Source organism: Carassius auratus, chromosome 5 (genome assembly GCF_003368295.1).
Source record: "Carassius auratus strain Wakin chromosome 5, ASM336829v1, whole genome shotgun sequence".
Lineage (NCBI taxonomy): Eukaryota > Metazoa > Chordata > Actinopteri > Cypriniformes > Cyprinidae > Carassius > Carassius auratus.
The window spans coordinates 22,245,465-22,262,288 of record NC_039247.1 but is presented as its reverse complement, the minus strand read 5'-3'; the positions used below and the strand labels follow the sequence as shown (position 1 = coordinate 22,262,288).

General features: G+C 35.1%; 1 protein-coding gene across 4 annotated transcripts in view; it reads right to left on the bottom strand.

Annotated features, from left to right (window-relative positions):
• zswim7 (zinc finger, SWIM-type containing 7) overlaps window positions 1–16,824 on the bottom strand; it is a 46,983-nt gene that overhangs the window by 27,609 nt on the left and 2,550 nt on the right. For all 4 annotated transcript variants that reach the window (XM_026253461.1, XM_026253438.1, XM_026253446.1 and 1 more), the window contains exon 4: window positions 15,706–15,808. In XM_026253461.1, the coding sequence (XP_026109246.1) occupies window positions 15,706–15,808 (103 nt within the window). The remainder of the gene's footprint in view (window positions 1–15,705; window positions 15,809–16,824) is intronic.

The following is a 16,824-nucleotide window of genomic DNA, read 5'->3' as shown; positions in this document are numbered from 1 at the left end:
TCATTTTAAGTCTAATTTCTAAGGTCTATCAGCTTAGTCTTGATCCAAGCCTACTGCTAAATCACATACTCTTGGCCCAACTAGACACAAGCTGCCATCCTACACACAACTTATGTTACTTGGAAATGTCAATTACTCACTACTCCAAGTCAATTTGTCTTATTTAAAATAGATACAGTACATATGTATAATTATACATATCTCTTTATTATTATTTCCCATTTTTATGGAACAAAATCTACTAATAGGCCAAAAAAGATACACAATTACAATGGAATATCTTGATTTGACAATTTTTTTTATTAAAAATATCAATGTTCCATCACATTTCCTTTAACTGTTGTATATCCCATCATTTCGTCATAGCTAGACCATGAGCAGCCAGTATTTCAAAATAATAAGAGTTTCTAGAGGACACATTAAAATGAATCAGGTAACTAGGTAACAGAGCAATCTGCACTGCAATGCCCCATCTTGTGGGTTGGTTCTGGGTGATAGGTTCTGGTGTGAATGAACACCAACATCTCTTTTACCCCATAACCTACTCTATCATAAACTTCTAAAGTCTCTAAATCAACTCAATTATCGTAAAACGAACATGAAAATAAAAACTGTTGTACAATCTATTACATGCCTTCTGTTGTCTAAATGACAGTTTATACTTTATTATAGGGAAGCAACGATACAATTTTTTCAGAACCGATCAGATACCGTAAATTCTGAGCATCTGCCGATGCCGATCCAATCTGATAACAGCACGTTTTTTTTTATATACTCTGTGTTGACCTGATCATCACTCTTTTGAGAGTTAAACACAATCTACTGCGTATAAACAACTTAATTTTAATGAAAAATAAATTACAAAAATATATCAATCCATAACAAAAATACTATTATAAACTAGGTTAGTAGTTAATTTAGTAGCAAAAGAACGCACAAGCAGCTCTGTTCGTGTTCATCTTCAGTTCTCTCTTCACAGCTGTTCAGTCAGTGTACTGTTTAAGTTAATTAATTACTCCGGGATATTGGTTAATTCTGACTCCGAGAGAGTGTCAGCCATGCTGAAAAAGTGAAAAACTTTAGTAATTTGTGGATTAATGCTTACTGGAGACGTGAACCGCTTCAGTTCGTTTGGTGAACTGGTTCAACCGGTTCACTAACAACAACAGGTTAAATCTAACGATTTGTTCGCGAACCAGACATCACTAGTACGAAGGGAAGAGATACTGATACATGGTGTATTACATTTGTGCATTAGTTTAATGAGCCTTTTAAGTTTTAAACCACAGTTACTGTGCGCTCTTGAGGAGAGTTTCATAATTATTATATTAATTTAAAGGGGTCATATGATGTTAATGAAAAGAACAACATTTTGTGTGTTTGGTGTAATGCAATGTGCTTATGCAGTTTAAAGTAAAAAAAAAAAAAATATATATATATATATATATATATTTTCTGCAATGTATAATTGTTGTTCCTCCATGCCCCAATTTTTACAAAGCTCATCGTTCTGAAAAAGCAAGGTGTACGTTGATTGGCCAGCTATCCAGAGCATTGTGATTGGCTAATACCTCAACCGTGTGACGGAAAATGTTACGCCCCTTAACATATTGTGATGCCTTCTCCCAGCATGACGAGACAAAACCAATAAAAGCAATCTTTTTGCATGTTGTGTATCATGCTCCATAAACATAAAACCATGTCTGCATTTATGATCGGAGAAACACAAACAAGAAGCACTATTCTACACTGCTCAAATCTCATGTTTGAATCGTCAGTGGTAAATTCTTTAAATATAAAAACGTACTTACAGTCTGTGAGTCAGAAGCGACAAACTGTCCTTGCAAAGTCGGAACTGCCCAACTTTATAGAATCTGCCTTGACGCCACAGATGCATTGTAGGCTATTGGTTCAGGAAACTGTCCTCATTCTCCATAAAATGCACTGCACATTCTGAATATTTGGGTTGAACTGTTCTGGAACAGTGTTGAAATACAACTTAACCACTGATTTCTAGTTGTGTCCGTTTTTGGAAGCCCAAACAAAGTAGTTTCGCTTTCACAATGAAACACACATCATCTCCGTAACAGCAGCGAGAATATTTTGGCGGTGTTATGCAAATCTTGCCACATCGTGACATGTGGGGGCGTGTAAGGACGAGGCGTTTTAGGAGGGCATGGTTGACTTAGCTTTAATAAAGAATAAATTACTGTCTTTAAAAAATAAAAAGTTCAGAAGGTATTTTTTCTTTCCATCTTGCCTCTGCGTCTCATTCAGCTCATATGATGTTTGTTCCATGCAGATATTTTTTATGTATCTTTTCACAAAACTGAAGTCAAACCATTCTGTTTTTGCTTCAAATTAAAAAAATTATACAATCTAAATTTAGATTAAAAAATGTTGTATGTATGCAGCATCTTTGTTTGGATCATGATTAAAATGCAGTGGTTGCCACTATTTTAATAGAAAACAACACAGACAAGGCATTTGCTTATATGATAAGCTTTTTTTTACTTGTATTATTTATTGGATTTAGTCTATGTTTTAAAATTTCAATTAAGTTTTGTTATTTACATTTAAATTATATTTACATTTTGTTATTTAGCAGACGCTTTTATCCAAAGCTACTTACAAATGAGGACAACAGAAGAAATCGAAATCAACAAAAGAGCACTAATATGTAATAGTACATTATTATCATTTTATATTTCAATTACACAAAGAAACATGCAGCATTTTTTCAAGCAATAATAAAGGGACACAATTCATTTATCATTTGTCTTAAATCAAATTTTATTTAAAACAAATTCTGAATTAAATCGTGAGTTGAGTGAATCATTGCATCCCTAAGAGGAAGGTTTATTCTCTTAAACACAGCTTGAGAACGTGTCTATCAACTGAATTTGCCCCTTTCACACATTTCAACAACAGGACTGGGCCAACAGTCATAGAGCTGATCTAAACTGAACAACCGCTCTGAACATCCCCCACACTTCACACAGCCTGCGGCATATAGAGACGGGAGATTACAGTAGATACTACCTTTCTGTACGGACATGCATAAACCATGAAAGAAAAGATTGTATGAAATGAAAAGTGGAGATCTGAAATCCCTGATGAAGATCATATACAGAGTGAATGAAATGTGAGATTTCTAGTAACTGCTGAAAGAAATGCACTGTATTTAACTATTATAAAGCTTTTTGCCTTTCTTAAAACTCTTCCTGGTATGTCACCACACTACTCACAAGAAAAGAAATCTCAAGCACACTGATTTGAATCTTCTTTTGCACTTTTCTGAAGATCGACAAGTGATTATGCGAGTATGTTACAGGTAGATATCTGCAACAATGTGTTCAAGTCAACATTAAAAACATTTTATCTGCAGCCCATTTGACGCATGTGACGTGCAAAAGATGAACTTCGACATTTTAAAAAATGTGGTACAGAATGTATTGTGAGGAGAGGTTGTTGAAAGAATGAAGTCAGGTGGATGGGAGGGGAAGAGTGGAAGTAAAAGGTATGCGTGAAGTCAGCCGAAAGATTGTTTCAGAGGTAGAGCAGATAATTACATTTTGATTAAAGATTATAAACACGTTTTTCCCCATTGGAATAATATGCATGAAGAAACCGTTCAAAATATGCCAAGCTTTTAATTTCATGCTGACAGCCCATGGCTGCTTCTCATCCCTTTTATAGCATCAAATAAATGCTTGATGCCTGACAGCCTGCTGTTTAGTGCAGGGTGATAAATCACAGTGAGAATAAGAACATGCATTAAAAAGCAAATATAGTTATTTTGATTTTATTGATTTCACAAGTGTCTCTATTCATTTGAAATCACTGCCAGCCTAGTCTGACCCTCTTATGTGTTTTTTGTAACACCAATAACTGGTATGACAGTGCAGGCAAGCACAGTCTTGCACAATCTTGACTTTTACAGACATCACTATGTAGCGTCTTTACGCACAATTTGTAATTCCCTGTTTTGCAATTTCATGAGCAATTCCTAAGACTAAAACAGACTTATCTATAACATACAATTTCAACTAACAACTTGGCTTTTACCAATGAAAAATAACCTTTTAAAAATATCAACATCATGTCAAACTACTTGCATTCTTTCCATAGTTGTCCTACAGTGAAACAGCCCACCTTGTTAAGGCACAACAAGGATATTTGGCACAAACTAATAAAAAGCAGCTGGTGTGGCAAACACTGGGCATTATTTCCCAGTGACCCAAAGGCCAGAGGAGTCATTAGTGTCAGCAGAGCATTCTCACAACAGCCTGCACTGATCTGCTGCTGCCAATGTGAGTCAACATTAGAGAGGAAGAGACGTTCACCATCACACCAAGAGAGAAGCTGGCCATGTCCTGTTTACTTGTCCTTGTGCGTTAGCAGAAAGTCAAAATCAGAGGCAAAGGGTCACATGTAAAGAAGTTTACATTTATAATTTTAAAATAAAATCCAGAATTAAAAAAATAATAATAATAAGTACACTTTTTAAAAAGAATCTTATCTTATCTTATCTTTCAGGCACAGTAGATGTATTTAGCTGTTCAGGAAATCGAATGAAGAAACAAAAAAAAAAAAAAAACACTACAAACTTCACTGTGTTCAATACGACGATGTATCATCACAGAGATTTGACGATATGAGTATCGATACAGCTGGCCCTGTATCGATACTGTGGCACGTGTGCAGCAGTGGATCGCGCTTAATTTGAATAAAAGAACAACGTTTATTAAAAATAAAATAAAAAGTAGAAAAGTGCGAGGTTTCTAAAAAAATAATGAATCGAGCTTAATGCTAGGGGTTCGCAATAGTATATCAGCCAATAATTAATGCGCATCTCGTCAGTAAAGCCGGTTCTCTAATCAGTGGTAAATTCCATCAGATGCGTGATTTCACAGAGCAGCTGTTACTGACAAGCTACGCAAATCCACGCTCATTTTCGGGGTGATAAATCACACACTCTCTCTTCACTGCGGATAAATGCGTTTGCTTTCTGAAAACACCAGTAAAGACAGAGAGAGAGAGAGATGATGTGTATGTATGAATTACCACCGTTTAGTCGCGTTTCTCTATTAACAGTGAAGCTGTGGCTTTAATACATTTAGAAACAATGATGCTATCAGCTCCTTGTTGAGAAAGATAATGTAGTTCTTGAGTGATTAAGCTATGTGGTGCAGTACTAAAAAGTTTTTTTTCTGAATGTCCTAATGTGGTTGCATCATGATCTGTGTGTGTGACTTAAAGTGTGTGCGACTTAAAGTGTGTGCATTAGATAAAGCGACGGCAGTGCATTGGTTTAGAACTCTTCTATTTTTTTTTATGTATAGATTGTGTTAATTTGTGCAATGACAACCTACCAGCAATGTAAATATGTGTGTGTATATATATATATATATATATATATATATATATATATATATATATATATATATATATATATATATATATATATATATATATATATATATATGGGCTTAAAAACAATATGCAATCAGAATATTGTCCCTGGTGGGGAGTGCCCAATGTAAACATGAAACATATGCCATTATCTATATTGTACTGTGGTACAGTTACGGAGGCCCTTCATACAGAGGTCAACTGATCCTCTGCCAATAGTTAGAAATGGCTCTGTAGTATGCAGTGCTAAATAAACAGTTTTTACTACATTCTACTGAAGTGAAATTCAGTGCAGTCCTGTATTGTGATATGTATAATTTTGTGACTTTGCTGGTGATACACATCCCTACTTTACTGTATAAATTAAAACTCTGAATTAAACCCTATACAAAAATATAAGACCTTTCTTATTTTTTCTGGGACATTTCCCTTTTCAATTCAAATTTAACCACCATGTCCTCAGCGATCAATAGAGACTCCTATGTTTGTTGGTGTATCCCATTCCCAACACACAACACTTTTAATGGCTCTTTGGCACTGACATTGTATCTCCAGCTACAGCAAGAAAACAGTAATGGCGGACCGCTGTTTCCCACTCAGGACTGTGTATATGCTAATAGGGCAGAGAACGTCACAAATAAGTGGGACTTTCACAGAGTATAACATCATAGTAGTGAGAAATCTGGAACTGAATATAAAATAATGTATTTTTGTGATTGCGAAGTGCAGTGTTCCGTGATTGTAACTTTAGCACTGTGGTAACACTTGATGTGAATCCCGTTGTACAGTTAATTGAGACAAAGGTGCCAGTACTGATGTCATGATATTATGCTCTAATGTACTTTGGGGTGGTTTTTAAAGCAGTGTAATTTCTGTCCTCCTGTACTAGAGTCACCAAACAGAACTACAAAAATAGCATATAGTATAGAATGCTTTCTTCTACAGGTCACTCAAAGAGCTCTATTTTCAAGCACCTTTCGGTCAGAGAAAGTGTTTGAGATCTAGATCAACTATGAAACTACCTCATTCTGTCAGGCAAACATCTATCAGCACGTTATTTCTTGACTCCACCCGCACTACAGTAGGTCAGGACTCAAAGATGGTAAGTGAAGGTCAGCGAGAACACTATGGAAGCTGGACAGCAGCCCCAGGGCAGGATGATATTAAGCAAAGCTGATCTTAATACAGTATGACAATCACAATGACATATTAATGAAGCCTCTTTCCCCAGAGAGGGGCTGACTGATAGGATATTAGCCATTGGTTCTAACAGAAACTGCAGAGTGACCCACCGTAGAACGTATGTTACAGCAACGCCGCTGGATTTCTGCATGTGCTCTGCAGACACGTACACAAACTTACTCGCCAACACACAACCCCAGGGCCCAAAAGTAATCTGTTGACTTCTTTACTTATTTGCTGAGCTGATTTAAGAGGAAACTTTAACCATGGAAAACAGATTTGTTTGTACCACACTCTGAAGCGCGCTGACAACATAAACAGGTTAGACTAAATGTTTATGGAGGATGAGAAGAACCTGTGGCACTTTCTACAGAGTTCTGTGGGCCTGGATATCCCTGCATCTGTACTGTTCCTCTTGACTAGAAGACAAATATTAAATCTACATCAATGCACAACAAAACTCACATTCACCTTTGCATTCAGTATGAATGAGCTCCAGAACTAAAGATGCCAAAAAAAATCCAATTTAGTGTTGGGAACATGATCAGAACAATTGAGCACCTTAGGGTACTCAGACTGCAGAAGCACTGATCTCTACACAGCACAGCATTATACATTTATCCACAACATAATTTTACTTGCTTTGTTTTCTTTCTGTACAAACTGCTCTACATAAAATCACTCTGATCATTCCAACATGCAGGAAATATTCTAATCACCCTAAAAACAACTGTGACACATCTTCACACTAATGCTAGAAAATACTGTTGGATTGCATATTAAGGAACTTAATGCAGACAACACTCTCACATTTCTTTGTTCCTGTATTGTACCTCATAGTCAAACAGCATTTTTTAAAGATGATCTTGAAACATGTCTTTAAAAAAAAAATCATAATGTTGTAATATTTTATTCTGATTATTATATGATAATACATTTTGCTTAGAATTCAGAATCTGACAGAGTAGAGAAGAACTGAAAATTTGGCAACTAAAAAAAAGGTCAAAATCGGTGACATTTAATTAGAATCTATTTCATGCAAACAACGTGGAGAAGCTACAACAGGTAAAAGTGCAAGAAATTACATGTTCAATTAACTTTTTTACATTCTAAAATTCTCAGCTAAATAAAAACGTAAACTTTGCTTATGGTGTTGAGCTAACACAATTTGATTTGGTGCATTACAAATATGGAAAGTACAAAACATAAAAGACTTAAAGAATGACTTTCCCTTTGGAAACTAGAATAAAGAAGGACTTATTTATGTCCAGGTCTAGCAGTAGAAAAGAAATAAAAACAGTATGTGTTGAATACACCGTAAGCTCTGCAGATCACAGACTCGATGAGAATTTGAACTGAAAAAATAAATACAAATGTCTGAGTCATGTTCAATGCCATCATATTATTGAACAAAAACAGAAGGGATTCCTGGAAAATACCTAAGATTGAAATTACAGGAATTACATCACTTTGTAAAATAAGTCAATTGAGTCTAGAATTACAGATGACAAATAGAGATGATAACTGCACACAGACATCAATGACTATCTAAAGCAGGAACCATAGCAGGTCATAAAAAGGGCTGTTAACTTTTATTACTACACTTTGTTTTCTGGTAATGTTTGCTCTTTATTTGCTTTTCTTCTGTGCTGTTTCGTAGTAGGCGTTTTACAGAAACTTAACCCTGTGTAAAGACATATGCTGAGATCTACGGTCAGTCACGTGAGGAATTATGGGGAAACCAAGGCAATTTCGGCCACCTACGGCCTCCTGGACATTGGCTGACCATTCTAGAAACTCTGGGACTGAGAGTACATGAGGAGTTCATTGTGGGAGGTGTTGGGATGTCTGACTGTTGACCGTGGTGTGGACATTTTCAGGGACTGACTGGTCATAATAAACTGAGGGGATTTTAGGTCACTCTGACTAATGCATCACATTTGAACTCTTTACTGGGCCATTAAACTCTCTATTTCAGCACTAGTTTGTTCTCACCACAGTATTGAAAAAAGCTCCAAAAGTGGCTGTGGTAAACTGAGGGGTGGAGAGGGAAGAGGTGAGACAGACACCACATCAGCTTCTGTTCCAGTCAGTTTTATTTTACTGTTAGACGGTTAACGGCATTTGAGTTTCCCACAAATTCGCACAGCATACCACCATTACATGCAACAAAATGATCTAATAATGTATGGTCGTAAGTAGCGCTGGTAATTTAATGAGTTAATTAGATTAATTATGTAGAAAAATAATGCGTTAAAATTATTAACACATTTGCCCCAGACCTATGTGGATCATCTTCCATTTTATACAGTCGATTAATGACTAATATGAGGCAGAGCAACAACTTACTGCATGATGGAGCCTAGAAAATATCCCTCAAATTCAAGATATGGAGCAAAATGCACCTGTTTGAAATTATCTCATATTTACATCACATAGTTAAGAAATATCACACAAGTAGGCTAATTGTAATATCAAACGAGTGCAAATGTGATACTCATCTTATTGAGTTCATTAAGACGTTAATATTGTGTTATTTTAGACACAATGTTGTCCGTTTTGCTCAATTTTGCCAACTATATGCGTTAGCTTTGAAGTGGCGCTGCACAGACCGATCGGTGTATGACATCCAGTGGTGGACAGTAAGGGAGTAGCTTTACTTCGTTACTGTACTTAAGTACATTTTTCAAGTATCTGTACTTTACTGGAGTAGTTTTATTTTGAGTAACTTTTACTTCACTACATTCCAAAGCATAAAATCGTATTTTTTACTTCACTACATTTCATAAAACATATCGTTACTCCCTATATATCACGTGCTCCGACACGCAGAAGCGGTGTCTGATTCATCATGAACGAACTGAGTCTTTTCAAAATGTACTTTTAAATAGGATCGCGAATTGCACCAAACGATTCGTTTACGAATTAGAATGATCCGATTGCAGCCGATTCACTCACTGATTCAAATGAACCGTTTAGAGTCAGTAAGAACCGGGAGATCTTGTGAGCGCGCGTGCGTCTGATGTTGCTAAAAGTAAGTTATTAATGTCTAAATTTAGGATTAATTATTGTAACTGAAAATCATATTTAGGTCAAAATTGTCAGTTGTTTGGGAACTAAATCCTCTGTGTTTTAGGTAAAAAAAAAAAAAAAACACACATTAAACTAACACAGATTACATAAAATAACTTGTGCATGTTCAAATTCCCCGCTGCCGTAATATTAACAGTTTTATTAAAATGCTACCATGTCCTATGTGACGTCTGTTTTTATATTGTTTATTATCAACAGTAACGTTATACATATGTATATTCTTTGGATTAACTAGACAAGTAGACAGACATGAATGTTTATTCATAACCGTACTGAAAATAAGTAAATATTGTTTGCTGATGCTAACTGTCTACCTAACAAGCTTGCTGGTGCTAACTTAAGGTAATTTTTTATAAATAATGTCCAAATATTTTTATTCAACCACCTATATTTTAAAATTAAATTTATATATAGTTTACATCTAGGGACAAAAGAAAGGATGTGATGTTCAGAACAGGGTAACTACAGTAATTATCAAATTGGGGAAGAGATGCACCCCTTTTGGCCAGGGGTGTTTTTACACCACAGACAAGGTTTGAGAAGAAAAAAATCATTATGAAAATATAATTATATTTTCCTTAAAATGTTCTTCCTAACTTCAGGCTTTATTATCATGTCTATATAACTGTGATGTTCTGTAAAACAACAAACTTTAAAATACTTTGTTCTTACTGGTGAAAATCAGATGGTCATCTCTGTTTTCTCTCAGGTACATCACAGTGTAAGCTTCACAGTGAATATTACTCTCGTCAATGAAGTCCATATCAACAACAAAAATATATCTTGACTCCATATAGTGGTTATTTTGGAAAAAATCCCTGGGCCCATATTCATGAAGAATATTAATGCAAAAAGTATCTCCTAGTGACAAAATTCTAAGAAAATTCTTAGAAATGTGGGCGTTTACTCTTAAAATTAAAGAAAAAATCCTAGTAAAGAAAAAGTAATTCAGAAAGCATCTTAACCCTTAAAAGAGGTCTTAAGGTCAAACTTGTTAGGAGCACAGATGAGGACTTTTAAAAGGCTTAAGAGTTTCTTTAGCAGAGGAGAAGAAGAAGAAATGTGTTGCAGACAATGGATGACAGTGAGTTAATAAGACGGTATAGATTATATAATAATTTATAATTTGATATATAAATTAAATTAATCACTACATTACGATATTAAAATGCAACAATAAAATGCAACAATGCAATAGTGATGATTTGGGTCTGTCACAACCTTCTGTAAGCAGAGTGATCACACAATTACAGCACTTTCAGAACATCTTATTGTGTCGCAGTTCATTTAGTTTCCAATGGACATTCCCACCTTGCAGGCTCAAAAAACTGCATTTATGAATATAACAGGCTGATAGGTGCGCACAAGCAGGGAGAATGAACCGTTAATAGTTTGTGCTATACGCTCCCATGTCTGCTTCTTGTCTCTTGCTGTGACACCCGGCCCAAATTTTCCTTTAAGAATGGCCTTGTGTTTATCCACTAACTGGGCTAACAGTAAACACTGTCCCTCTGTCCAGTTTGGCTTTCTCGCCATTCTTGGTAATGATTCCATGTTTGATACATTAAAACCAACATTCAAACCGCCTCTTAAATAGGACAGCAATCACTGTAATTAGAAAGAGTGGAACAATTTTTATCATTCTAGGCCAATCAAATACCTTATAGGAAATTACAAGCATGGTAAATAAAAAAAGGATTTATATACACACTTATAATGTGTGTTTGTGTATGTGAGAGAACGGTCAAATAGGAAAAATTACGCATGTAAAAGTGAGAATTAGAATAGAGCCTATACTTAAAATCACTCTTTTTTTCCTTCTTGGACAACCAACCAATCACAGTCTTCAAAAGATTGTGTCATACATAGCAACGGGGTCAACCCCGCCTCCTCACTAAGATGAAAGTTTTTGTCTTTTCCTTACTCAGAGTTGCTCTCAGATCGGTCCCGAATCGCTTTTAAGCTAAGACTCCTACGTAAAAGTTTTCTGAGAGTTTTCTGAGAGGATTCTTAGAATCTTTATGAATACGGGCAAAGATATTTTGAGCAGTAGGATTATTTAAAAAAAATATGTGCTAGTATAAAACTTAATTAAGTAGCCTATATAAAATTTCAAACATCTATCTTTCAGTACTTTTTTACTTAAGTACATAAAAAATTGAGTACTTTTGTACTTTCACTTGAGTAAAATTGAAAAAGGAGTACTTTTACTTTTACTGGAGTAATATTTTACTATACGCATCTGTACTTTTACTCAAGTACTTGATTTGGTGTACTTCGTTGTGATTCAAAAGCACAAGGAGCCGTCTGCTCTCTAAAGCTCTTACAGTACTTTGATGTCACACACCGATCGATCTGATGGTGATGAGCCACTTCAAGCCGAAAAAGCCTAATGATTCAATGAACCATTCATAAAGAACCATTTACTTCACTCCTGAATGAAGTTGGGGAGTTTTGTGGAATGTCATAAAATCAAGAATATTTTATTTGCTAATTCTCTTTAACCTTTAATTCACTTAAACACAAGGGAACAAAAATGCACTGTTTTCATTGGCCAACTTAATTTAATTTGTAAATATAAACAAACTTTGATTTTGATAGCTGCAACACACTCTAAAAAAGTAGGGACAGAGGCATGTTTACCTCCGAGTTACATCAACTCTCCTTTCAACACTAGAAACACCACAGGGTAAAATGTACCAATGGCTGGCTGTTTTTCACACGTACGTAACAGATTTTCAATAAAATATCCAAGTCTCTCAGTAATTGACTTTTACTGAAATTGTGTTATTTAAAATCCCCCATTGTGAAAAACTGTTTAGATAAAAGACTTAAACTGCCAAGGGTTGTATAATACCTAAAACCATTAGCGGGTAAACTTTACCCATGCACATGACTACTGTTTTAAAATGGCTCAAAAAACGTATCATGTCACTGTATTATGCCACTCTCTTGACAAAGTAATGTTTAGAGTCATTAAATTATTATTTTAGTCATCAACAATGTTTTTTTCCTGTAGTTTTCTGTTCAATAGACCAAATAGAAGCAATTATTCACCGCACTCCATATGATGTATGATGCATTTACAAATTCAAGCACACAGTTTTCGCCTAATTGATTATTCATTTGTTTATTTACATCATTTATTATCTTGGGGTATATATATATATATAAATAATTTTCATAATTTTCATTCAATGCATCACAGATGTTTATTTCAGGAAATGGTCAGACTAGAATAAATAGCAACAGTAGCAAACAACAGATTAACAAAAATCAATAACTGATCCAAAGTTTGGACATTTAGGAGTAGGCTAAAATAAACCTTGAATTCATTATTATTTTTTGGTTTGCAACTTTTATTGTTTATTGTTCTCTGCACTATTTATTTGAGTCATGATATCATAGCATTACACAACCCAAATATGTATTCCCTTCTATTTCTCATTGTTATTACAGTTTGGTTTAGCCTATACTCCCGTTAAGAGAATGTGTAGCCTGCTTAAAATAGCTGTGAACATAAAACAACAGGACAAAACAATTAATGACTAAAATTAATAATGTCATGTCTCTACAAATCACTTTGCAGAGACAGTGGCACAATACAGTGACAATGTGTTTTGTAGCCCCATCAAAACAGTAGTCATGTGCATGGGTCAATTTTTCCCGCTGATGGTATGAGCTACTGTTAATTACAATGTTTAACTGTTTGGGAATTAAGGATACTAATTAAAGTTTTGCAAGCAAAATTTGTGTCCAATCTCACTTGATACAAGACTTCAGATGCTCAGCAGTCTGTGAACGTCATTGCCTTATGACTAGTCACACATTTTCAATAGGAGACAGATCTGGACTGCAGGCAGGTCAGTCTAACACATTCAATCTGTGTCTACGAAATCACACTGTTGTAGCACATGCAGAATGTGACCTGGCACTGTCTTGATTAATAACCATGGACTTCCAATGAAAAACATCATCTTGATGGCAGCATATGTCTGTACAATTTCATTATTTGCCTCCATGTCGATGGTTCATTCGCACAAGTTCCAGTCACTCATGCCGCCCCATACCATGACAGATGTTTGTGTTTGCATCTGTTGCTGGTAAAATCTGGATGGTCACTCTGGGTCTGAGAAATCAACGTCCATTTTTCCTAGAAACAAGTTCACATTTCTAGTTCACATCAGCACACATTTCCACGCTCTTTTTGACTAGATGAGCACTGGCCCAGAGAACCCCACGGCATCGCTGCATATAATTGATGTATAGTTTGCTCCTAGAGCAGGGGTCGCCAACTGGCAGACATACTGAAATAATAAGGGGTCGCCTTTTGACATTATGTAATAAATAAATGTCAAACGCTGTTTTCTAATAAAATCCAATTTATATCAATCATATCAAGGTCAGCTCAGTAAAGCCGTTTGGGTCCTGCGGCGTCACGTTGCCAGTACGGTTAACACAGACGTGCAGTTGTGTGTACAGTGAAGAAAGCAGCACGCAAACCGATGAAACTTTCAGTATGTGAAAAACAATGACATTCTCCAAAATTAGTGAAGTTGACGGATTAGTTGTTTTATTAAAATTAATGCCATATAAAAGTCTTAAATGCTACAAGAAATTAATTATGAATTACGAAATTATGACTTCAAGAGGTCTTAAATTTGAGGAAGGAAAGGCAAGAATCTAAAAAGAACTTGTGCCGGCTGTGATTTCATTAAATAAATATGAGTGCTGTACGTTTTAAAGTCAGGTGCTGTGTTGCTTTGTGTACTGACGTCACCGGGGAAACAGCTAAATAAATATATTGATGTGTTCATTAATATAACAACTGATTGATGATCATTTTTTTAATTAATATAACAATTGATCCTTTTGACTCCTTCTGAAATGTTTTTTTTTTTAATATATATCTATATATCTATATATATATCTATATATATATCTATATATATATCTATATATATATATATATATATATATATCTATATATATATATATATATATATATCTATCTATATATATATATATATATATATATATATATATATATATCTATATATCTATCTATATATATCTATCTATATATATCTATATATATATATCTATATATCTATATATATATCTATATATATATCTATATATATCTATCTATCTATCTATATATATATATATATATATATATATATATATATATATATATATATATATATATATATATATATATATATATATATACACACGTTTAGTATTTGTGACTTTTCGGGAATTGGGGTTGCACCAATACATACATATCCAGTGATAGTTATAATTTAACGTACAAAGAGAGCACAGATTTCCGTTGCATTTTCTCTACCATTTGAGATTACTTTGCAGAGTTCACATCAAGGAACTCTAAAGACAGCGTTTGTGTTGGAGACTCATTGGATCTATAGCAAACACTCACTTGCAATATATGCATCTCTCTACTATTGTACATTTCTCACAGTGTGAAGCATCGGTCATTGGAAAGCAAAATGTGCTGTTGTGAATATTTAGGAGAAGCATCTAACAGGAGAAGCATATGCAGTCTGGTGACTAATTATGTGACCATGTTGCATTACTGACGTACCATAATGTGTGAAATGGTGAAGATGATGAAATCACAAAGCTATTTTTTCACATGTTCACAGGCCATAAATCAGTTGTAGTAAAGTTCTGTCAATGAGCCAAATCTCCATATTACAGCCAAACCAATTTTACACATTGTTAAACAAGCATCATGTTTGGGTCCTCACTGCTGACACCTTCACCTGTTGTAGCTTATCTATGTTTTGTATTGTGTGGGATGCAGACAGTCAAACTGTGTTTTTGTCAATGATTTTAGCCTTTCAAAACCAAGAATTTTTAAATGTTGCTGTTTTTCCTAAATATTTTTGGCTGCAGAAATTCATTAATAGCAGCCAAACATGTTTAAAAGAAATTTTGTTCAGCAGCTGTGTGGAAACAAACTGACATGAGACATTTATTCACTCCTACCTGAAATGCATTTCGACCGCTAGGTGAGGACACACATGTGACAGAGCGCTGGTCCACCAGGTCCAATGCCTGAAGAGCACATGGGCCGAACACAAACCGCAATCTGTAAGAGCAAATAAACTGAGACTTAGAAGAATGTTTCACCCAAAAAATGAAAACTTTCTAAAAATTTACTAACCCTCAGGGCTCAGGCCATCCAAGATTTGGAGAACTTGAGTATTACATCACTCCATCACCAGTGGATCTTCAGGAGTGAATAGGTGCCGTGAGAATGAGAGTCCAAACAGCTGATAAAAACATCACAATATTCCAAGTAATCTATATGTCTACAGCCGACCAATTAACATCTTGTGAATAAGAAACAAATCCATCATTAAGTGGTTTCAAATATAAACTGATGCTTTTTGCCAAAATGCTAGTCCATAATCTAGAATATAATTTCCACCAGTGTTAAAGTCCATCCCCTGCTGTCCTCGTACACCAAAATCAACCAACATATTTGTTTAGAACTCTTTTTGCTTGTAAACAGTGATTGCTTTCTGCATATTTCTCTGCTTAACTTCTCCGTAGAAAGCAATATTATACGCAGAGGACTCTGAAGTTAAAAACATCTTGATGGATTTATTACCAACATGAAGCTTTTTACATCCCAAGATGTTCAATGGACTGAAGTCATGTGGATTACTTGTGGATTCTTGTGAATATGGTGTGGATTACTTGCAGTTTATTCTATCAACGGTTTGATTTCAGATTCTGACGGCACCCATTCACTGCAGAGGATATATTGATGAGTGAGTGATGTAAAGCCAAATTTCTCCAAATCAGTTCAGATGAAGAAACAAACTAATTTGCATGCATCTTCGATGGCCTGAGAGGGAGTACACTTTCAGTAAACTTTCATTCTGGGTCTACTATTTCCTTTAACTGTACAGGAAACCATGCTAGGTGAGATAAGTGACATGCACACAGGAAGACGGGAGGCAACAAACTTCAGGTCTCACTTCAAACACAAAGCAAGTTCAGTTTCCTGTCTTGAAATAAAACTCAAAAACAATGCCAATAAATGTCTCAAGCCTATAGCAATTCACTGCACAGTGAAAGTATGACCAGTGTCATCTG